This window comes from Gorilla gorilla, chromosome 19, assembly GCF_029281585.2.
Source record: "Gorilla gorilla gorilla isolate KB3781 chromosome 19, NHGRI_mGorGor1-v2.1_pri, whole genome shotgun sequence".
NCBI classification, from domain to species: Eukaryota; Metazoa; Chordata; class Mammalia; order Primates; family Hominidae; genus Gorilla; species Gorilla gorilla.
Window position 1 is genome coordinate 16,415,804 of NC_073243.2, and position 23,514 is coordinate 16,439,317.

The following is a 23,514-nucleotide window of genomic DNA, read 5'->3' on the forward strand; positions in this document are numbered from 1 at the left end:
CAGGTCACACTTGTCAAACAATGTAAGGAGGGGCGTCAGGGATATAGAAAGAGATGCCGAGGATAGAGAAGAAGGCAGAGACAGAGGGAGAAAACCTAAGAGAGAACAAAGGAGGAGAATCCGATAGGACAAACAGCCTGAGGCCCTTCCGAGCTGGCATCTGCCCGGAGCAGCTGACCTAGGGGCTCTCTGCCACCGGCTCTTTAGCACCCCAGAATCGTTCTGATGGGCATGAGGTGGACCCAACACTCCCCCTTATCCTCTTCCCCACCTGGTGGTGAGCTACGTAGAAACCTACTCATGGGGCCCTGCTGGTCCAGGCAGGATCCAGGGGCTACCCTGGTGCTCACACCTCCCCTTCCCTTCTGGAGTCGGGAGCCAGGCTTTGGCCTGGATGCTCCTAGCGGTTGGGGGTCAGGGTCTGGGTGGGATGTCATAGGGGGGCCTAAGGTCCAGCATTTCCCAACAGAAAGGAAGAAGTACACGCTTGCTTTGGAAGAAGCAGCGGAGGGCTCAGTTCCCAGGACAGCTGAAGACACATCCCTGTGGGGCCCGGGGTGTCTTTCTCCCCATCCAGAGACCCTGCCCAGAGGAGCAGGCCCTGGAGCTGCAACAGAAACCAGAGGCTGGCCCAAGTCCCTCTGGGCTGGGCTGGGCTGGGCTGGGCAGAGCTGGGCTGGGCTGGGCTGGGCTGGGGCAGAGGCAAAATGCTGCCAGGGTGGTTCTCTGGGGAGAGGGGAATTGAAAAGGAAAAGCATCACCAAGGAGGGGGAGAGGGAGGGAGGCCGTGTGTGCGCACACACACGCACACGCACACACACACAGACAGCCTCCCTGACTGAGCCTGAGCCTCCCTGGGAAGAGGCGCATTCTTCTCTCTGCTCTCTGAGCTTTCCGTTGCTTCCCTGCCCATCTGTGCTCTCAGCAGCACCAGCAAAGTTGGCCTCAAACTTGAACAAAGCTGCAGGCTCCAGCGTCTTTCTGGGAGCTCCGCGGGGGCAGCAGGCAGGCCCCAGCCTCTGAACTCAGCTGGCTTGAGAAGCCCAGCCCAACCCTTCCAGCACCCAGCCGGCCCTCCGTCTCCCGAGGGACGCCCCTGCCCCCGACCAGGAGGCCCTCAATCTGGGCTGGGGAATGGTGCGCTGAGGTCCCTCCAGAGCCCCTTGTCCCAGCCTGGAGCTGCAGCCGCGCAAGGCCCAGGCCCCCATGGCCAACCCGGTGCAGTCCGAGTTTCCTTCAGCACAGGAGCCAGGCTCCGCCGCACCCCTGGACCTGCCGGAGATGGAGATACTCCTCACCAAGGCAGAGAACAAGGATGACAAGACCCTGAATCTGTCCAAGACCCTCTCGGGGCCTCTGGATCTGGAGCAGAATGGCCACGGCCTGCCCTTCAAGGCCATCTCCGAGGGGCACCTGGAGGCCCCACTGCCTCGGTCCCCCTCCCGGGCCAGCTCAAGGAGGGCGTCCTCCATCGCCACCACCTCCTATGCCCAAGACCAAGAAGCCCCCAGAGATTACCTCATCTTGGCCGTCGTCGCCTGCTTCTGCCCCGTCTGGCCCCTCAACCTCATCCCCCTCATCATTTCCATCATGGTAAGTGCTGGTCTTTGTTCCAGGGGCAGGGGCTGGGCCCAGGGGTCGGCAGGTGTGTCCCCCAGGCAGGCACCCAACACTGCCCAGGGTGTGGAGAAGAGAGAGCTGGGAGTGGGGGCCTTGGGGAAGACTCCTTTCCTCGCTGGCCTCCTCCTTCCTCTTAGAGAGGGGCCCCGGGGCTGGAAGAGCTCCTGCTCTGTTCTCTCATCTCTGCTTCTGGGCATCGGAGCTTGACTTTGCACCTATGGCTGCTGGGGAGGGGCCCTCAGGGAGCTGCCTGGTGATACATCCCGCGGGGCAGAAAGATAGCCAGGCTGGGGGTCTTGCTGTTTTAGGAGGGACGGGCGGTCCCAAAGGGTCATCGCCAAGTGGGGCTGTCTCAGCAGAGGTTGCACCGGACGGGGGTCCCAGCGCCCATGTGGACTCCCAGGCCACCTGGACATGCTCCCAGCCTCTGCCAGCTCCGGTTTCCGAGAGTCGCAGCGGCTTCCCTGCCGTACCCTGAGGGCTCCGGCCTGAGGGCTCCGGGGCCAGGCTCCCCCGAGGGGCACACAAAGCGGGGAGAGCTGGCAGACTGCTCCTCCCGAGGCGTGGAGTTCCCTCCGGAGCCCTCTGCAGCTCTGCAGCTACGCTGACTTCAGCCTCGTCTTCAGGGCAGGGGAGGTCTGGGTCACAAGTGAAAAATGTGAGAGTCAGAGGGCATGGCCTGCCATGCCCAGGAAGGGGCATGTGGCCGGGTCTGTACTTCTATGGGATTTTGAATGAATGGTCTTAGATTGTCTCCAACCCAAGCCGCTTGGGTAGAGCTACTTATAAAGGATTCCATAGAAAATGTCAGCAGATATTGGCAAGTGACTTTTGAAGTCCAGGAAGAAGCGAGAGTTATGAAAGGGTGGGGAGAGGGAAAAGCAGGGCTCAGCAATGATTTCAGAGTGAGGTCAGGGGCAGGGGGTAGAAAACTGCTGGCCCAGGCTGGTCAGGGCCAGAGGGCGAGGTGTGGAGGGGGGGGTTCCCGAGAGTAACTCCCTGCAGAGTCACCGTCACCGAACCCCCAGGAGCTATCCTCTGAGAAAGCTCCTATTTCTTCAAACCACTCTGTCTACCTCAGGGAGGCCCAGTCTCCCAGCAGGGAAGCCTTCCCCATCCCACCAAAGCCAGTACTACCTTTCAGGACATCAGGGGGCACTGGCAGCCTTCCTGAGTCCGAGGGACTTGGCATGGGCTGTGGAAGCAGGGCCGGGCAGGGGCCTTCCGGGCAGCTCTCTGTGATGTCTGCTGTACCTGGGGACCGCTTGCAGGTAAAGCCAGGACCCAGGGGTGCAGCCAGTGGCTGTGGGCAGGGCCCGCCTCTTGGTTACAGGGAAAGGCCCCAGGAGGGGAAACTGGATTTGGGGAAGGAAGCTACCCAAGGGCTCAGGAGAAAACAGCTGCTGGAATCCATCTCCTGGTGGCGTGGCAGGGTGCAGGCTGAGCAGGGCCTGCCTCTGTCAAAGAAACAGCTGCTGGAATCCATCTCCTGGTGGGGTGGCAGTGTGCAGGCTGGGCAGGACCTGCCTCTGACAGAGCCTAAGCCCAAGGCAATGAGACCGCAGAACCCGCCCCAGTGCGTTTCTATATATACATATACATATATATGTACATATATACATATACATATATGTGTACCTATATACATATACATATATGTACATATATACATATACATACATATGTGCATATACACACATATACATATGTGTACATACACATACATATATGTATATATACACATACATATGTGTACATATACACACATATACATATATGTACATATACACACATACACATATATGTACATATACACACATACATATATGTACATATACACACATATACATATATGTACACATATACACATATGCACGTACATGTACATATATACATATACATATATGTACATAATACATATACATACGTGTACATAATACACACATACATATATGTATATATACACATATACATATATGTACATATACACACATACATATATATGTACATATATACACACATACATATATGTACACATATACATATATGTACATATACACACATGCACATATACACACACATATATGTACATATACACACATATATACATATATACACACATATATGTACATATATACACACATATATGTACATATATACACACATATATATATTTTTTAAGACAGAGTCTTGCTCTGTCACCCAGGCTGGAGTGCAACGGTGCGATCTCAGCTCACTGCACCCTCTGCCTCCCAGGTTCAAGCAGTTCTCTTGCCTCAACCTCCTGAGTAGCTGGGATTACAGGAGCCCGCCACCACACCTGGCTAATTTTTGTATTTTTAGTAGAGACGGGGTTTTACCATGTTGGGCAGGCTGGTCTTGAACTCCTGACCTTGTGATCCACCCACCTCGGCCTCTGAAAGGGCTGGGATTACAGGTGTGAGCCACTGAACCCGGCCTGTTTCTACATTCTTTAAAGGTTTTGTTTTGTTTTATTTGAAACGGAGCCTCGCTCTGTCGCCCAGGCTGGAGTGCAATGGTGCGATCTCGGCTCACTGCGAACTCCGTCTCCCAGGTTCATGCAATTCTCCTGCCTCAGCCTCCCAAGTAGCTGGCATTACAGGCGCTGGCCACCATGCCTGGATAATTTTTGTATTTTTAGTAGAGACGGGGTTTCTCCATGTTGGTCAGGCTGGTCTCAAACTCCTGATCTCAGGTGATCCTCCCACCTCCGCCGCCCAAAGTGCTGGGATTACAGGCAAGTGCCCACCACACTCGGCCCCTTTTACGTTTTTGAGTCAGGTGTGATGAATACTGGGCTGGGCACAGGGAATACATTGCTAACCAGACACCGTTGCCAATTCCCCAGAACCTCCAGTCCGGCAGGAAGGAACTCTTAAACAGATTCTTATGACATATTTCCAGAAGTGCCCGTGGTAGACATAAACTTAAGGTAATGAGCTGGGAAAGTCATTCAAACGGCTCTTCTCCCTGGCATTCCCATCTGCAAAATGGGTATAACCTCAATGCCTGCACGAGAGAGCCGTGAGGGGGTGAAATGAGACGGGCCACACCCAGTGCTTCAAAACAACACCAGGAGGGTGTGGGGCTCTTACAGGATAATGGGTACGTAAAGGGCAGCAGGGAGCCTCCCGGGGGAGGCGGGAAGCCATCCTGGTGTTTTAGAAATGGCTTTGTTGAGATATAACTCACATACCATACGATGCACCCATCTAAAGTGTATTCACAGACTGGTGCAACAACCGCAGTCAATTTGGAACATTTGCCTCATATCCAAAAGAAACCCTGTACCCTGGCCGGGCGCAGTGGCTCATGCCTGTAATCCCAGCACTTTGGGAGGCCGAGGCGGGTGGATCTCCTGAGATCAGGAGTTCGAGACCAGCCTGGCCAACATGGTGCAACCCCATCTCTACTAAAAATACAAAAAAATTAGCCAGGTGTGGTGTCATGTGCCTGCAATCCCAGCTACTCAGGAGGCTGAGGCAGGAGAATCACTTGAACCCTGGAGGCAGAGGTTGCAGTGAGCCGAGATCCAGCCACTGTACTCCAGCCTGAGTAACAGAGTAAGACTCCATCTCAAAAAAAAAAAAGGGGCCAGGCACGGTGGCTCACGCCTGTAATCCCAGCACTTTGGGAGGCCGAGGCGGGCAGATCACGAGGTCAGGAGATTGAGACCATCCTGGCTAACACGGTGAAACCTCATCTCTACTAAAAATGCAAAAAATTAGCCGGGCATGGTGGCGGGCGCCTGTAGTCCCAGCTACTCAGGAGGCTGAGGCAGGAGAATGGTGTGAATCTGGGAGGCGGAGCTTACAGTGAGCTGAGATGGCGCCACTGCACTCCAGCCTGGGCGACAGAGCAAGATTCTGTCTCAAAAAAAAAAAAAAAGAAAGAAAGAAACCCTGTCCCCTTCAGCTGTCACTCTCCATCCCTGCCCCTCCCAGCCCTGAGCAACCACTCATCTCCTTTCTGTTTCTCTAGATCTGCCTATTCTGGACATGAAATGATAAATGGAATCATACAGTATGAGGCCTTGTGTTCCTGGCCTCGTTCACTTTGCATGTCGTCTTCAAGCATCATCCCTGCCACAGCGCCGTAGCAGCACGCTGTAGGCTTTGCAGCCGAGAGGAGTGTGGTTGGATCTCCATTTTGCTGGATCAGTCTGGGGCAGGGTGAGAGGAGGGGTTGGAGGGGATGAGGCTGGCGTTCAGCAGAGGGGACCTTCGTAGGAATGCAGGCAAGAGGCGAAGAGGCCAGGACCAGGGCCAGGGACAGGGCCAGAGGTGGCTCTGAAACCCTCTAAGAGTGGGTTGTACCGACCATTTATTCATTCAGTCGACTTGAACAGCAAGTTGCTTGTGTTGAGGGAACTAAGTAGTAGAGGACGGTCAGGCCCCTGTGAATGAATGTCCCTCTTTTATTTATTTATTTATTTATTTTTGAGATGGAGTCTTGCTCTGTCGCCCAGGCTGGAGTGCAGTGGCGCAATCTCAACTCACTGCAAGCTCCACCTCCCGGGTTCACGCCATTCTCCTGCCTCAGCCTCCTGAGTAGCTGGGACTACAGGCGCCCGCCACCACACCCTGCTAATTTTTTGTATTTTTAGTAGATACAGGGTTTCACTGTGTTAGCCAGGATGGTCTCGATCTCCTGACCTCGTGATCCGCCCGCCTCGGCCTCCCAAAGTGCTGGGATTACAGGTGTGAGCCACCGCGCCCAGATGAATGCACCTCTTTTATGAACCAGGCACTGTGTTGGCATTTGGGAAGCAGATGGATGGGATAAGTAGACGGTCTGGCTGACATGGCAGAAGGCTGCAAGGGGTGTGATGGGAGAGGGAGGTGGCAGGGACTTGCTTAGGAATTTAAGTTCTGGCTGGGTGCAGTGGCTCATGCCTGTAATCCCAGCGCTCTGGGAGACATCAAGTGGATCACTTGAAGTCAGGAGTTCCAGACAAGCCTGGACAACATGGTGAAACCCCATTTCTACTAAAAATACAAAAAATTAGCCAGGCGTGGTGGCACACGCCTATAATCCCAGCTACTCAGGAGGCTGAGGCAGGAGGGTTACTTAAACCTGGGTGGCAGAGATTGCAGTGAGCCAAGATTGTGCCACTGCACTCCAGCCTGGGCAATAGAGCAAGACTCCATCTCAAAAAATTAAAGAGGGCTGGGCGCAGTGGCTCACACCTGCAATCCCAGCACTTTGAGAGGCCAAGGCGGGTGGATCACGAGGTCAGGAGTTCAAGACCAGCCTGGCCAACATGGTGAAACCTCATCTCTACTAAAAATACAAAAATTAGCCAGGCGTGGTGGCGCACGCCTGTAATCCCAGCTACTCTGGAGGCTGAGGCAGGAGAATCGCTTGAACCAGGACTCGGGAGGCAGAGGCGGAGGTTACAGTGAGCCGAGATTGTGCTACTGCACTCCAGCCTGGGCTACAGAGCAAGACTCCATCTCGAAAATGGGAAGGGAAGGGAAGGGGTGGGTCGAGGAGGGGAGGGGAGGGGGAAACTGGAGCCACATCAGAGAGATGTGGGGGTCTCTAACATCTAGGGGGAGGGCTGAGGGGAGTGGACAGAAAAGTATTTTGAAAAGGAGATTCCAGGAGGTGGAAGCAAATCTTGGAAAGGGGCAGAGACACCCAGGGAGGAGAGAGTCTGAAGGAGGGAGTGGCCAGCTCCGAGGCCGCTCAGGTTCAATGAGCATGGAAGCATCCACTGCCTTGGCCACGCATAGATCCCTGGTGACAGGGGTGGGGATGGAGGGGCCTCGGCAAAATGGGAGGGATGATTGATGAGCTGAGGTCCTGGAAGCAGTGGAGAGATGCGATCCAGAGCCCAGGAAGAAAGACACCCTGTCCCTGGCAGCCTGACGGAGAGGCCGTGAGGGCAGAGGCCGATGGAACTGCTCAGAGGGAAGGGGCTGGCTCACGCTGCATGGCCTCCAGGCCTCCAGGGACGTGGGTCCAAGGTCGTTTGCTAAGAACTAGGGGCCTGGTGGCAGCAGGGAGGGGAGGTGACCAGGCACAGACAGGCCAATGGCCCAAGGCCTCTGCTGAGGCTGGAGACCACAGATGTGGGGTGTTGTCAGCCTGTGGGGTGTTGTTGTCGGCCTGTGGGGTGTTGTTGTCAGCCTGTGGGATGTTGTCGGCCTGTGGGGTGTTGTTGTTGGCCTGTGGGGTGTTGTTGTCGGCCTGTGGGGTGTTATCGGCCTGTGGGGTGTTATCAGCCTGTGAGGTGTTATCGGCCTGTGGGGTGTTATCGGCCTGTGGGGTGATGTGATCAGCCTGTGGGGTGTTACCAGCCTGTGGGGTGTCAGCCTGTGGGGTATTATCGGCCTGTGGGGTGTTGTCAGCCTGTAGGGTGTTATCGGCCTGTGGGATGTTGTCGGCCTGTGGGGTGTTGTTATTGGCCTGTGGGGTGTTGTTGTCGGCCTGTGGGGTGTTGTTGTCGGCCTGTGGGGTGTTGTCAGCCTGTGGGGTGTTGTTGGCCTGTGGGGTGTTTTTATCAGCCTGTGGTGTGTTATCGGCCTGTGGGGTGTTGTCAGCCTGTGGGGTGTTATCGGCCTGTGGGATGTTATCGGCCTGTGGGGTGTTGTTATTGGCCTGTGGGGTGTTGTTGTTGGCCTGTGGGGTGTTGTCGGCCTGTGGGGTGTTGTTGTCAGCCTGTGGGGTGTTGTTGGCCTGCAGGGTGTTGTTGTTGGCCTGTGAGGCGTTGTTGGCCTGTGGGGTGTTGTCGGCCTGCAGGGTGTTGTTGTTGGCCTGTGGGGTGTTGACGGCCTGCGGGGTGTTATCGGCCTGTGGGGTGTTGTTGTTGGCCTGTGGGGCATTGCTGTCGGCCTGTGGGGTGTTGTCGGCCTGCGGGGTGTTCTCGGCCTGTGGGGTGTTGTTGTTGGCCTGTGGGGCATTGTTGTTGGCCTGTGGGGTGTTATCGGCCTGCGGGGTGTTATTGGCCTGTGGGGCGTTGTTGTTGGCCTGTGGGGTGTTGTCGGCCTATGGGGTGTTGTTGTCAGCCTGTGGGGTGTTGTCGTCGGCCTGCGGGGTGTTATCGGCCTGTGGGGTGTTGTTATTGGCCTGTGGGGTGTTATTGGCCTGTGGGGTGTTATCAGCCTGTGGGGTGTTGTTATCAGCCTGTCGGGTGTTATCGGCCTGTGGAATGTTGTTATTGGCCTGTGGGATGTTGTTATTGGCCTGTGGGGTGTTGTTATTGGCCTGTTGGGTGTTATTGGCCTGTGGGGTGTTGTTATCAGCCTGTGGGGTGTTGTTATCGGCCTGTCAGGTCTTATTGGCCTGTGGGGTGTTATTGGCCTGTGGGGTGTTGTTATCAGCCTGTGGGGTGTTGTTATCGGCCTGTGGGGTGTTGTTATTGGCCTGTCGGGTGTTGTTATCGGCCTGTCAGGTGTTATTGGCCTGTGGGTGTTATTGGCCTGTGGGGTGTTGCTATTGGCCTGTGGGGTGTTATCAGCCTGTGGGGTGTTATCAGCCTGTGGGGTGTTATCGGCCTCTGGGGTGTTGTTGTTGGCCTGTGGGGTGTTGTTGTCAGCCTGTGGGGTGTTGTTGGCCTGCGGGGTGTTGTTGGCCTGTGGGGTGTTGTTGTTGGCCTGTGAGGCGTTGTTGGCCTGTGGGGTGTTGTCGGCCTGCAGGGTGTTGTTGTTGGCCTGTGGGGTGTTGACGGCCTGCGGGGTGTTATCGGCCTGTGGGGTGTTGTTGTTGGCCTGTGGGGCATTGCTGTCGGCCTGTGGGGTGTTGTCGGCCTGCGGGGTGTTCTTGGCCTGTGGGGTGTTGTTGTTGACCTGTGGGGCATTGTTGTTGGCCTGTGGGGTGTTATCGGCCTGCGGGGTGTTATTGGCCTGTGGGGCGTTGTTGTCGGCCTATGGGGTGTTGTCAGCCTGTGGGGTGTTATCGGCCTGCGGGTTGTTATCAGCCTGTGGGGTGTTATCGGCCTGTGGGGTGTTATTGGCCTGTGGGGTGTTGTTGTCGGCCTATGGGGCATTATTGTCGGCCTGTGGGGTGTTGTCAGCTGGTGGGTGTTGTTTTTGGCCTGTAGGGTGTTCTCAGCCTGCAGGGTGTTGTTTTCGGCCTGTGGGGTGTTATCGGCCTGTGGGGTGTTGTTATTGGCCTGAGGGGTGTTATCAGCCTGTGGGGTGTTGTTGGCCTGTGGGTGTTGTTTTCGGCCTGTGGGTGTTTTCAGCCTGCAGGGTGTTGTTTTCGGCCTGCATGGTGTTGTTTTCCGCCTGTGGGGTGTTATCAGCCTGTGCAGTGTTGTTATTGGCCTGTCAGGTGTTATCAGCCCGTGGGGTGTTGTCAGCCTGTGGGGTGTTGTCGGCCTGTTGGGTGTTGTTATCAGCCTGTGGGGTGTTGTTTTTGGCCTGTGGGGTGTTGTTTTTGGCCTGTGGGGTGTTGTTGTCGGCCTGTGGAGTGTTGTCATTGGCCAGCCGGGTGTGATTTGCTCCAGCTGTAGGTGTAGGTTCCCAGACATGTGTATCAGGTCAACCCAAGTCTGAGGATGGCAGAGTTGCCGTGACAGCAGGGCCAGGTGGTGAGGAGGATGCTGGTGAGGTGGCTGAGATGACACATCGAAGGGTTGGGCTGTGCTGGGAGGGAGCGAGGCCAGGAAGATGGTGATAGATTTGGAAGAGAAAAGGGGCCATGGGCTGAGAGAAGACAAAGGGCATGAGAGGGTGAGAGGGAAGTTGGGAGTTGAGTTTCAAAGGAGGAATCAGGTCAGGGGATGGCAAAGGGGTGGAGTGTAGTTGTGGAAATGAATTTCTAAAGGGAAAAATCAGTAGCCAGGGAGGAGGGAGTTGAGGGAGCCCAGTGTTGAGGGCTAATATTACTAATATTCATTGAGTACCTACTAAATGTTAGGTACAGCTCCAAATTCTTTTTGTTGTCGTTGTTTTTGTTTTGTTTTGTTTTCTTTTCTTTTTTTTGAGACAGAGTCTCGCTCTGTCACCCAGTCTGGAGTGCAGTGGCATGATCTTTGCTCACTGCAAGCTCTGCTTCCCAGGTTCACGCCATTCTCCTGCCTCAGCCTCCTAAGTAGCTGGGACTACAGGCGCCCACTACCACGCCTGGCTAATTTTTTGTATTTTTATAGTAGAGATGGGGTTTCATTGTGTTAGACAGGATGGTCTCAATCTCCTGACCTCATGATCCACCTGCCTCGGCCTCCCAAAATGCTGGGATTACAGGCGTGAGCCACTGCGTCTGGCCTGTTGTTTTTAAGACAGAGTCTCGCTCTGTCACCCAGGCTGGAGTGCAATAGTGCGATCTTGGCTCACTGCAACCTCCATCTCCCAGGCTCAAGTGATTCTCCTGCCTCAGCCTCCCGAGCAGCCAGGACTACAGGCATATGCCATCAAGCCCGGCTGATATTTGTATTTTTAGTAGAGATGAGGTTTCACCATGTTGGTCAGGCTGGTCTTGAACTCTTGCCCTCAGGTGACCTCCCCGTTTCAGCCTCCCACAGTGCTGGGATTACAGGCATGAGCCACTGCACCTGGCCCTCTCATCCAATTTCTAAGAACAAGAGTGCCCTCCCCACTCTGTCCACAGGCCATCCCTGAACTCTAGTCCTGACCTCAGCCTCTCTCTGTTACCTGGGGACATCATGGCACCCATCACTCCTCAGTCTCATCCCCCTTCCCTCTTTGCAGCTCTCTTCCTCTCCCATCTGGAAGAAACCCCTTTTCTCCACCCAGTTGTATTTGCTCTGCCATCACCTATTTGCTTCCACAGCTGAGCTCCTAAGAGCTGCCTCCATGTGCTGTCTGAGCTTCATCCCCCACGGGCCCCCCATCCCCCAGGGGTTCCCCATCCCCCAGGGGCTCCCCATCCCCCACGGGCTCCTCATCCCCCAGGGGTTGCCCATCCCCCAGGGGCTCCCCATCCCCCACGGGTTCCCCATCCCACACGGGTTCCCCATCCCCCACGGGCTCCTCATCCCCCACGGGCTCCTCATCTCCCACGGGCTCCCCATCCCCCACGGGTTCCCCATCCCCCAGGGGCTCCCCATCCCCCACGGGCTCCTCATCCCCCACGGGTTCCTCATCCCCCACGGGCTCCTCAACCCCCTCCAGCTCCCCATCCCCCATGGGCTCCTCATCCCCCAGGGGCTCCCCATCCCCCACCAGGTTCCCCATCCCCCACAGGGTTCCCCATCCCCCACGGGTTCCCCATCCCCCACGGGCTCCTCATCTCCCACGGGCTGCTCATCCCCCACCGTCTCCTCTGAAACGTCCTGCCAAGGGTAAGCATGACCAGCATTGCTGATAATTCCATATTTCGTCCTTATCTTGCTTGACCTATGCCGGACACGGCACTGTCAGCTACTCCCTCCTTCTTTCCCATCTTGTGCTTCCCAGATGCTGCCCCTCCCACCCTCTCCCGCTCCTCCTCAGGCTCCCTTACAGCCTTCTTCTTCCCAGCACCCCTTTATTTATGAGTCAGTGTTCCCCACAGTCCTGTCTGTGGACCTTTCCTCTTTGCATCTGCCCCTGGATGGCCTCAATCGCATCCCCGTGTGAGGACTCCTGCACGCTGGGGCCGGTTTATCTAAGTCCAGCTACACACTCACGGCACCCCCACCTCTGCCCAAATACAAGTCCGAACACTGCACGGCCCTCTTCCTGAGTCCCAGCTGGAGGAAGGGCACCTCCACTCAACCAGCACCCAAGCCGGGAACCTGGGAATCATTCGAGTCACGTTCCTTCCAGCACCCAAGCCGGGAACCCCGGAATCGTCTGAATCATGTTCCTCCCAGCACCCAAGCCGGGAACCTGGGAACTGTTCAAGTCCCGTGCCTCCCCCATACTCCATCTCACCTTTCGCCAAAACCCATGGATTCTATCTTCAGAACTTCTCAAATCTGAACTCTTTTCCAATTCTCTACTTCCTTCCAGTCTTTGAAACTGTCTGCTCTCAATCTCCAGCCCGTACTCTACACAGTAGTCAGAGAACATTCCTAAAATGCAAATCTGATCCTGTCCCAATTAATATCCTTCACTGGCTCCCTGTTCCTGCAGGACAAAATCCCGACTCCCTTATGTGACAGTCAGGGCCCTTTTGGTTGTTTTGTTTTGAGATGGAGTTTCGCCCTGTCGCCCAGGCTGGAGTGCAATGGCATGATCTCAGCTCACTGCAGCCTCCGCCTCCCAGGCTCAAGTGATCCTCCTGCTTCAGCCTCCCGAGTAGCTGGAGCTACAGACACATGCCACCACGCCCAGCTAATTTTTGTATTTTTTGTAGAGGTGGGATTTTGCCATGTTTCCCAGGCTGGTCTTGAACTCCTGACCTCAAGCAATCTGCCCACCTTGGCCTCCCAAAGTGCTGACATTACAGGCGTGAGCCACTGCTCCTGCCCGAGGGCCCTTGTTGATGTGGCGTATCCCCCCTCCCCAGTTGCTTCTCGTACCACGCCCACATCATGGTCTGTGCTCTGCCCCCATCTCTTCATCTGTAAAGTGGACTAATCGCAATCCCCGCCTTGTTGGAGTGTTAGGAAGGTGATATGGCTTGGCTGTGTCCCCACCCAAATCTCACCTTGAATTGTAGTTCCCATAATCCCCTCGTGTCCTGGGAGGGAGCTGGTGGAGGTCATTGAATCATGGGGGTGGTTACCCCCATGCTGCTGCTCTCGCGATAATGAGTGAGTTCTTGCGAGATCTGATGGATTTTTTTTTTTTTTTCTGAGCCAGAGTTTCGTTGTTGTCGCCCAGGCTGGAGTGCAGTGGCACAGTCTTGGCTCACTGCAACCTCCACCTCCCGGGTTCCAGCGATTCTCCTGCCTCAACCTCCCAAGTAGCTGGAATTACAGGCAGGTGCCACCACGCCCGGCTCATTTTTTGTATTTAGTAGAGACAGGGTTTCACCATGTTGGTCAGGCTGGTCTCAAACTCCTGACCTCAGGTAATCCACTCACCTCAGCCATGCAATGGTGCGATCTCGGCTCACTGCAACTTCTGCCTCCCGGGTTCAAGTAATTCTCCTGCTTCAGCCTCCTGAGTAGTGGGGATTACAGGCACCCGCCACCAGGCCCAGCTAATTTTTGTATTTTTAGTGGAGACAGGGTTTTGCCATGTTGGCCAGGCTGGTCTTAAACTCCTGACTTCAGGTGATCCACCCGCCTCGGCCTCCCAAACTGCTGGGATTACAGGCGTGAGCCACCGTGCCTACCAATCTGATAGTTTTATAAGGGGCTTCCCCCTTTTGTTCAGCACTTTTCCTTCCTGCTGCCATGTGAAGAAGGACGTGTTTACCGCCCCTTCCGCCATGATTGTAAGTTTCCTGAGCCTCTCCAGCCATGCTGAACTGTGAGTCAGTTAAACCTCTTTCCTCTATGAATTTCCGAGTCTAGGGCATGTCTTTATTAGCGGTGTGAGAACAGTCTAATACAGAGGATGAATTGTTCTAACAGATGGCAGAATTTAGCATTGTGCCCAGCACGAGATACACGTTCAAAGAGTGCCAGGGTTGTTTATTCTCCTGGCAGAGCTGGAGGAATCTTGGTGGGCTTCACAGAGGAGGTGGCCTTGGAGCCACCCCTTGAAGGATGGAGGGATTTGGACATATGGTGCTTTGGAGAAACAGCCAGAATAAAGCCCTGTGGAGGTTGATACTCGAACCTCAAGCAACTCAGACTGGCTGGGCCCAGTGGTTGTGGAAGAAAACAGTGGAGGAAAAACAGGAAATGTAGGCCAGGCGCGGTGGCTGGGATCACCTGAGGTCAGGAGTTCAAGACCAGCCTGACCAACATGATGAAACCCCATCTCTACTAAAAATATAAAATTAGCCAGGCGTGGTGGATGCCTGTAATCCCAGCTACTTGGGAGGCTGAGGCAGGAGAAATGCTTGAACCAGGCAGGCGGAGGTTGCAGTGAGCCGAGATCTCACCATTGCACTACAGCCTGGGCAACAAGAGCAAAACTCCATCTCAAAAACAAAAGAAAACAAAACAAAGAAACAAAAAAACAGGAAATGTAAAGCTGGCCTGCATTTGGACTTCGTTCTGTGGAAGACGCTGAGCAGCTGGGTTGGCCTCAGCCACCATCATCTCACTGAACCTTTGGAACAGCTCCCGACTCACCTCCCTGCCTCCCCTCTGATCCCCACACTGCAGCGAAGGGTGTTTTGGAAATCCGTATCCAGTCCTATCATTCGGGACTCACGTCCTACACCGGGCCCCGCTGCTCATGGTATAAGGACCACCCTCCTTCTGGTGCTGCTCGAGCCCTGCCTGGCCTGGCCCTGCCCACCTCTGTGCCTCCCCATCCTCCCTCCATCAGCCCCAGCAACGCTGACCTCCGTCCAGTCCCTCCTACCTCCTCAGTCAGCGACTGTTTTTTGAACATCTACACATTTGCCATGCAGCACCTTTGCACATAGCTGTTATCTCTGCCTGGGATACTCCTTCCTTTGGAAACAAACAATCTAATTCTTGCTCATCCTTCACATCTCAACTCAAATGTCCTTCCTCCAGGAAGTCTTCCCTGATTCTCCCCTTTCACGAGTTCTCCTGGTATCAAGTGCCTCTCCTTTGTCATGCCACCCACCACAGTTGCATTTTTACCTTTCTTTGTGTGATCACAAAGGAGGCCAGTGGGCCAGAAGTTCTGTGAGTGCAGGAACCGGGATGCTCCTCCGTGCTGCTGCGTCCTGGGGTCTCACACGGGGCCTGTTACAAATACAGACAGTGTGAATCGGGGGCGTGGGGAGAGGGTGAAGAAGAACAGAGACTGGTGCTGGGGAGATCTTTGAGAGGAAAGAGGCCGGGCACGGTGAGTGACTCACACCTGTACTCCCAGCACTTTGGGAGGCCAAGGTGGGAGGATCATGAAGTCAGGAGATTGAGACCATCCTGGCTAACACGGTGAAACTCCGTCTCTACTAAAAATACAAAAATTAGCCGGGTGTGGTGGCGGGGCGCCTGTAGTCCCAGCTACTCGGGAGGCTGAGGCAGGAGAATGGCATGAACCCAGGAGACGGAGCTTGCAGTGAACCGAGATCGCGCCACTGCACTCCAGCCTGGGCGACAGAGCAAGACACTGTCTCAAAAAAAAAAAAAAAAAAGATAGTGGTGATGCTCCTGCTTTGTAACGGAGGGCAGAGGAGCCGTCACGGAGAGGGAGGAGTAGAGCTCAGGCTAGGGCAAGGAGGAGGAGGAGAGGCACAAGGCGTGGGTTGGGTTTGATGATGTCACGAGTTGAGTTTGATGATGTCGTGGGTTGGGTTTGATGATGTCGCAGGTTGAGTTTGATGATGTCGTGGGTTGTGTTTGATGATGTCGCGGGTTGTGTTTGATGATGTCGCAGGTTGGGTTTGATGATGTCACGGGTTGGGTTTGATGATGTCATGAGTTGAGTTTGATGATGTCACAGGTTGCGTTTGATGATGTCACGCTGTCCCGGACGGAGCTTGGAATGGAAATGCAGGGCTGGGTGCAGGTTGGTCAGAATTTTGAGCAGTGAAGAGAACAGGACTCCAAGAGGGCACCTGCAGAGAGAGAACACAGAGAGGGAGGGGCACGGCTCTGACACTCAGTTTCTTCCTCAGGGAGGTGGGGCGGCATTGCCAACCTCCTAGGGTGATTCTGAGGCTAAAGGAGGTAGTCTAGGTACAGTCCTTAGCAAGCTGCCTGGCATAAAGTAAAATCATCATCATCTTCATCACACTTAACTGCATTTCCATGTTGAACTCAGGAGCCTCAAATAATCAGAAAATAAAGTAACCAAGGACTTCTCTGAGGCCCTGAAATCAGCCACACCATCAGAGGACTCCTGCGTGTGCCTGTTCTAGGGAGGGAGGGACACAGGACCCTTAGAGATCGTTGGGCTCCACCTCCTACCAAGTCATCCCAGGACCCTCCTAGGACCCTCTCTGTCCCCACCCTCATCTGTTTTAACCGTTGAACTAGGTTCAGGAAGAACAGAGCTCACCGAGGAATGATACATAAAACAAGGACCCTGTGAAGCCACATGACTCCACCCAGTCCTGGTCTCCCCAGGCAACCACGAGGCCATTCATGCTTTTGTGTGATCCGGGAAGTGGGCTCGATTGAACGAGGATGTGGTTCTTGGGCGGGAAATGGAGGCTGTGAAGACAGTGTCATTTTTTTTTTTTTTTTTTTTTTTTGAGGCAGTCTCACTGTGTCACCAGGCTGGAGTGCCATGGCGCAATCTTGGCTCACTGCAACCTCCACCTCCAGGGTTCAAGCAATTCTCCTGCGTCAACCTGCTGAGTAGCTGGGACTACAGGTGCACACCACCATGCCCAGCTAATTTTTGTATTTTATTAGAGATGGGGTTTCACCATATTGGCCAAACTGGTCTCAAACTCATTTTTTTTTTTTTTTTTTTTTTGAGACAGAGTCTCGCTGTCTCCCAGGCTAGGGTGCAGTGGCGCAATCTTGGCTCACTGCAACCTCCACCTCCCGGGTTCAAGCAATTCTCCTGCGTCAGCCTCCTGAGTAGCTGGGATTATAGGGGTGCACCACCACGCCCAGTTAATTTTTGTATTTTTAGTAGAGATGGGGTTTCACCATGTTGGTCAGGCTGGTCGCAAACTCCTGGCCTCATGATCTGCCCGCCTCAGCATCCCCAAGTGCTGGGATTACAGGCATGAACCGCTGCGCCCGGCTGACAATGTCTCTTTTTATGGAGGCGGGGGTGGGGGGTGATTACAGAGGAGAGGAGGCCAGCGTGTCAGGCTGTAGGAAGAGCCCAGGGGCTGTCTTGGGATCCCAAAGCCGCTGCAGAATTGAGGCTTGTGCTGGGGTCCGGGGGCGCCTGGCCTGTCTGTTCTTGCCAGTTGGCCTGGACCTGGTCCACCTTCTCAGGCCCTCAGTCTCTAGCCTGCCACCGCCACCTCCTCCACCGCCCTGAGAAGTGCCAGGCTTTGCTGGGTTCTGCTCCCAGCTGTCCCCAGCTGGTGAGGGACAGGCGTGGTTAGGGGTCTGCACAAGAGGCCCTGGCCACTTCTCTGGGGGCAGCCCTCTTCCTCTCCCCTAGAGTGTGGGCTGCCATGGGGACGGGATGTGTCTGGAGGCCCAGGCTCAGGTCCACCCCAGGGCTGCCTGCTGAGGCCCGTGAAGCTGACCCACAGCCTTCCCGGTTCCCGGGGTCTCTCTGTGCTCTCTCCGCAGTCTCGAAGCAGCATGCAACAGGGCAACGTGGACGGCGCCCGGAGGCTGGGCCGCCTGGCTCGGCTGCTCAGCATCACCCTCATCATCATGGGCATCGTCATTATCATGGTGGCCGTGACTGTCAACTTCACAGGTGAGACCCAGCTCCTTGGAGAGGAGGAAGCCAGCTTGCCTGGTGTGAGGACTGCGCAAGGGTGTACCCAGCCTCAGGGGCAGAGGTGGTGGGTTGGGGGAAGGAGAAGGGCCGGTGGGGGCCCTGGCCTTATCCTCCCACTCCATAAAAGTGCCCCAGTTCCCAGCAGGGACCAGCTGAGTGGGGATGGGCTGGCAGACTTGTCTTATGCCCGGAGAGTGAACTGATGGAAAGGGTGTGGAAAGTGCACAGCCTCGGAGTCAGAGGCCAGGAGCTCCAGCCTCAGCTCTGATGGGCCTGGGACCGGGGCCGGTTCCTGACTAGCTGAGCCTCAGTGTTTCCTGGTATCAAGTGGCAGGAAAGACCCTCCAGCAGAGGCTTTTGTGAGCATCACCCGAGATAACGGACGTGACTGTGCTTTGTAAACACTAAAATCCCTGCACAGTCAGCCGGGGAACCCCTGAGGAAGCAAGCAGTGCATATGGTAGAATTCAAAAAGTAGGTGACCCTTCTGTGGGCACCCGTAGGTGGCCCGGTGAAGTCATCCAACCAGGGGAAACATTTTTTATTATTTTGTATTAATTAACTTTATTTTTGAGACGGAGTTTCACTCTTGTTGCCCAGGCTGGAGTGCAGTGGTGCGATCTCGGCTCACTACAACCTCCGCCTCCCGGGTTCAAGTGATTCTCCTGCCTCAGCCTCCTGAGTAGCTGGGATTACAGGCACCAGCCACCACGCCCGGCTAATTTTTGTATTTTTAGTAGAGACGGTTTCATCATGTTGGCCAGGTTGGTCTCGAACTCCTGACCTCAGGTTATCCACCCACCTTGGCCACCTAAAATGCTGGGATGACAGGTGTGAGCCGCCACGCCCGGCCCAGGGGAAACATTTTCTCTTTCTTTTTTTTTTTTTTTTTTGAGATGGAGTCTCATTCTGTTGCCCAGGCTGGACTGCACTGGCATGATCTCAGCTCACTGCAACCTCCACCTTCCAGGTTCAAGTGATTCTCCTGCCTCAGCCTCTCAAGTAGCTGGGCTTACAGGTGCCCACCACCGCGCCCAGCTGATTTTGTATTTTTAGTAGAGATGGGGTTTCATCATATCAGTCAGGCTGGTCTCAAACTCCTGACCTCAGGTGATCCTCCCGCCTCAGCCTCCCAAAGTGCTGGGATTACAGGTGCCCGCCACCACGCCCGGCTAAGTTTGTATTTTTAGTAGAGACGGGGTTACATCACATTGGCCAGACTGGTCTTGAACTCCCGACCTCAGGTGATCCACCCGCCTTGGCCTCCTAAAGTGCTGGGATGACAGGCGTGAGCCACTGTGCCCGGCCCAGGGGAACCATTTTCAAAGGTGACTCTCTGCTGTTCAAGAAACCCATGCAGCTTGGTGAGGTGACTTTGGGGGGTCATCCGGGTCTGAACTGCCCATTTTCTTCCTTTCATACACGTACATCAGGAAGTCCCCAAGGATCTCTGCCCATTTCAATGAACCCTAAGCTTTTCCCCTAAAGACCTCGCTGCTCAAACTGTGCCCCCTGGACCTGCGACGGGATTATCAAGGAATGTGTCAGAAACGCAGAACTCCGGGCTCCATCCCCGAACCGGATTGGAATCTGGACTTTAATAAGACTCCCAGCCCAACCGTCAACGTTGGGAGGCACTGGTCTAGAGTGTGAGGTGCCCAACTTGAGCTTGGGACCGAAAGCCTGGGGTTCAGCTGTGGGGCCGCCAGCAACCTTGGCCACTTAGGAGAGGGAAGCGTTCGGGTTTGGAATCAGGGTTCCTGGCTTCGGAATCCAGGTCCTGCACTTTCTCACCGTGTGAATTGGAGCGTGTGTGATACTTTCCTCCATGAGTAGAGTCTGATTGACATGCAGGTACGTGCAAGGCAGGAGCCCACCAGCCCAGGACATTAGCCTCCGTCTCACCAAATGATGCCTTGGTCTCCATCCTGCTGCTGCTTGTTATTTTAGCCAGGACTTTTTTTTTTTTTTTTTTTTTTTTCCAGACAGAGTCTTGCTCTGTCGCCCAGGCTAGAGTGCAATGGCACAATCTCGGCTCACTGCAACCTCTGTCTCCCAGGTTCAAGCGATTCTCCTGACTCAGCCTCCTGAGTAGCTGGGAATACAGGCACGTGCCACCACGCCCGGTTAATTTTTGTTATTTGTAGTAGCGATAGGGTTTCTCCACGTTGGTCAGGCTGGCCTCGAACTCCTGACCTCAAGTGATCTGCCCGCCTCGGCCTCCCAAAGTGCTGGGATGACAGGCGTGAGCTGCCGCAGCCGACCAGAGTGATGCACATTTTAATCAGTCCAGTAACTAACCAGGGAAAGAAGTCTCAACAGTTAGATAGTGAAAGTCTCAGGACTGATTCAGATTGGCTCAGCTAGGGTTGCATGCCCACCTCTGACCCAGTGCCACCTCTGAGCCAGTCACTGAGGCCACAGTCCTCTTACTGGCAGGAGTTCAGTTACTCCAAGAGCTCCAAACCAAAGAGGTTCCCAATCCTTAGCCTTCTCCCCTTATCCCTATTACCACTTCCCACTGGGAACCAGAAACCCAAATCCTCCAATCAGGGACTTGAAGAGCCAGTGTTCTGAGCCCTGTTCTGCCACATCTGTTCTTTTTCTTTACAGTTCAGAAGAAATAAACTTAAGCAGGGAGCTGGGCTAGCAGAGGCCGGCCCTGGCCATCGGGAGAGCTCTGACCTGCATACCGCGGGAGGCCAGGGTGCTGACTGTCAAGCATCCCCCGTCCCCAAGTTCCAAAAGCACAAACTCAAAGGGAAACCCCCCAGTCACCCACTGTCAGCCCCCATCTGACAAGAAAGCCTGGAGCGAGGAAGGAAAGCACAGCGAACCCAATGGGTAACGTGGTTTACTCTCCCGGACGCGTCCTGGGATCTCAACCCCAGCAGTCTGGCTTGTTTCTCATTCCCACAATTTCCTGGGTTCCACCAAGCAGCGAAAACTGCTAGGATGAGGAAAAAACCCAGCCCCACAAACGAGACACACGCTGGCGGGGAGAGACGCAGCAGAGCTCCTTCCTGTCTGTGGACTCGGAGCAAAGACGTGGGGCCTCATCTTTTGTGTTTTCCTCAAGCGGGGAAAGAATGGACTGTTTGCATGCTTCGTGCCACACGCCCGCGGTGATCCCAGCCAGGGCCCCGAGCGCAGAGGCGGAGCTGTGCTCAGCACAGGCCTGGGACCTCCCCACGCTGGCACCTGTGGGGGGTGCAGCTCCCGGGAAGGAGGCAACTGCCTCACTTAACATCCTCCGCTGCAAGGTGGTGGCGCCGAGAGGCCTGTCTGTGAAGACAGGTACCAGGATGGCAGGACCCGCACGCCTCTTCCCAAACCTGTCAGTTTCGGAAGCATCTCTCGAGGACTCTGGTCCCGGGATGTCTCCCAGGACAAGCCAGTCTGCCTCTTCCTCCTACTTCTGCTGTAGCCTGGGACCAGACCTGGCCAAGGTCAGCCAGCGGGGAGGGCCGAGGTCTGAGCTCTCGTCCTGCCGTGGCCCCCGCGATGGCCTGGGGTGCAAGCTCGGGGCTCCGTGTGGTGCTGCTTAGGTGGTTTCAGGCTTCCAGCCCAGCCCTATGCTCTGTGCTTGGCCCTGGGCCCCTGGCCATCCACAAATAGCAGAGGCCTTCCCTGGAGGAGGTTTTGGGACCACCCCTGGGGGGACTTCCCAAGGGGTCCCAGGCTGTCAGGGGCATTTGCGCCACCTGCAAGGGCGTGGGTCAGAGAGTTTTTAGGGGGGTCTGTTGTTTGACCGTCCTGAGACCGAGGGAAGGGCTCAGCTGAAGGACCCCGTCTGCAGGAGAGTCGGGGGACCAGGTTTGGGAATACACTTGCACGTACAGAGCCTGGGGCCTGGACGCCACGGCCTCTCGTCTTAGGACCTAATGGGACCCCTGAAAGGAGCCAAGTGGGGCCCTCGGCCTCTTCCTTCCTTCCAGGCCCGTGATTTTCCCTACACTTCTCCTTGGCCCAGGCTCCAGCCACAGGCACCTCTCCTGCCCCCGCCCACCCTCCTGACTGCAGCTCCCAGGCCCTGGAGACCTCCAGGCTTTCCTGCCCTGGGCAGCCCCACCTCACAGCCAGAGTCAATGCCTTCATGGGAAGGGCTCCCAGCCACACCCAGACTGGCCCAAAGCTGTTGAAGTCAGCATCCTTTGTCCCATCAGGACCCTCCTGCCTCCTCTCCAGGGCCCTTGTTCACCTCCCCACCCTCCTCAGAGGCCCGGGGAAGGGAAGAGCAGGTCAGTACAGAGGTTCTGTCTACAGGGAGGGGCCCTGGGTCTATGCACAGCTGGAGCTCTGAGCCTTCCACAGCCCGTGTGACTGCTGGAGGGCAGGGGTGCAGGGCTCAGGGGGGCCGGGCTGGTCCTTTGGGGCTGGTGTTCCTACATCAGTCCCCACCTGGGGAATAAACTCCAGCCTCTCCTGCTCATACAGAAGGGACTGGTTGGGTTTGCTTTATGGGATCTTTGAGGCCAAAACAGATGCCCCTGTTTGTTGGGGGAGGGTGTGAGCACAGAGTATTTCTGTCCCTCGTGAAGTCACGTCACACAGGGGAGAGGCGAGGTCAATGGAACTGGCCATGCACAGGCTCTGGCTCTGGAAGGAGGGATGATGAGTGGGCATTTTCCTGGCAGGCCCCCGGGGTCCTCAGCCTCAGCAACCCAGGGAGAGGACGGAAACGAACCGACAGTTGAGGGATTGTCACGGGAGGAACATGACACCCGAAGGGACTCTAGGTGCCCTCGGAGTGCCACACATGCCCAGACCTTCTCACACCCACACAAATAGGCTCTGCCGTGCACTCCACACACACACACACACACGCTTGTTCACACTCAGAACCCAGGACAGCCACAGCCACTGCTTAGGGGAAGCCACTGCAGATGCCCCTGGAGTGGGCACAACACAGCCAGGGCGCTCTTCCAGGCAGGCGAGGATAACTTGAGAGTTTCCCAGGGTGCCAGGGACAGAACTCAGAGGCCCCCGAGGTGTGTGTAGGAGGCGGAGGCCCGCAGAGCACAGAGCAGGAGAAGGGCTTGGGCCCTGGAGGAGAAAGCCATTCTGGACACCAGGGGACATGGACGGAGGGTCCCCACAGCCCGTGCCCCACGCCGCCTGGAGGCCAGAGGGGTCAGTGGCCCTGCTGTCCCGGCTCCATCTTGGTTCTAGCCGCCACCTGCATGAACACAGTGGCCCGGCTTAACGCACTAACCCAGCCTCTCCCTGTGTCCCACAGGGAGTAGCAAGACCCACCCCACACTGCCTTCACCATCTACACCAGTGACGCCGCTGTGTGTCTTAGCATGGAAATAAATAAACCTGAATGTACATGCTCGCCTCTGGCCTGTGTGTTTGTGCTGCTGGGGTCAAGGGGGTTCCAAACAATCTGGGGGTGAGCAATCCACTCCGCCTGTGGCCCCAGGGTCAGGCTGAGGCTGCGCACCAGGAACCTGGCACACCGGGGCTCCGTGGCCAACTCGAGGCGTTCCTCTGGGCAAGTCACTTGTCCACTCCGGGACTCAGTTTGTCCAACTGTAAAATAAGTGGTAATGCCAGTCTCATCTCCCTTCAG

At 55.6% G+C, this 23,514-nt stretch overlaps 1 protein-coding gene across 1 annotated transcript; it reads left to right on the forward strand.

The window, feature by feature from the left end:
* Nucleotides 1–772: 772 nt before the first annotated feature.
* Nucleotides 773–23,279, forward strand: TRARG1 (trafficking regulator of GLUT4 (SLC2A4) 1). The gene is made up of 3 exons (XM_004058244.5): nt 773–1,593; nt 17,783–17,915; nt 20,553–23,279. Exons 1-3 carry the CDS (start codon nt 1,207–1,209, stop codon nt 20,564–20,566), a joined length of 534 nt encoding a protein of 177 aa, XP_004058292.2. The 5' UTR covers nt 773–1,206; the 3' UTR covers nt 20,567–23,279.
* The last annotated feature ends 235 nt before the right edge of the window (nt 23,280–23,514 follow it).

Coding starts and splice junctions, on each gene's coding strand:
- TRARG1 (XM_004058244.5), top strand. CDS start 1,207: ATGGCCAACCCGGTGCAGTCCGAGTTTCCTTCAGCACAGGAGCCAGGC. Junction 1,594..17,782: donor CCCTCATCATTTCCATCATG/GTAAGTGCTGGT, acceptor CTCTCTCCGCAG/TCTCGAAGCAGCATGCAACA.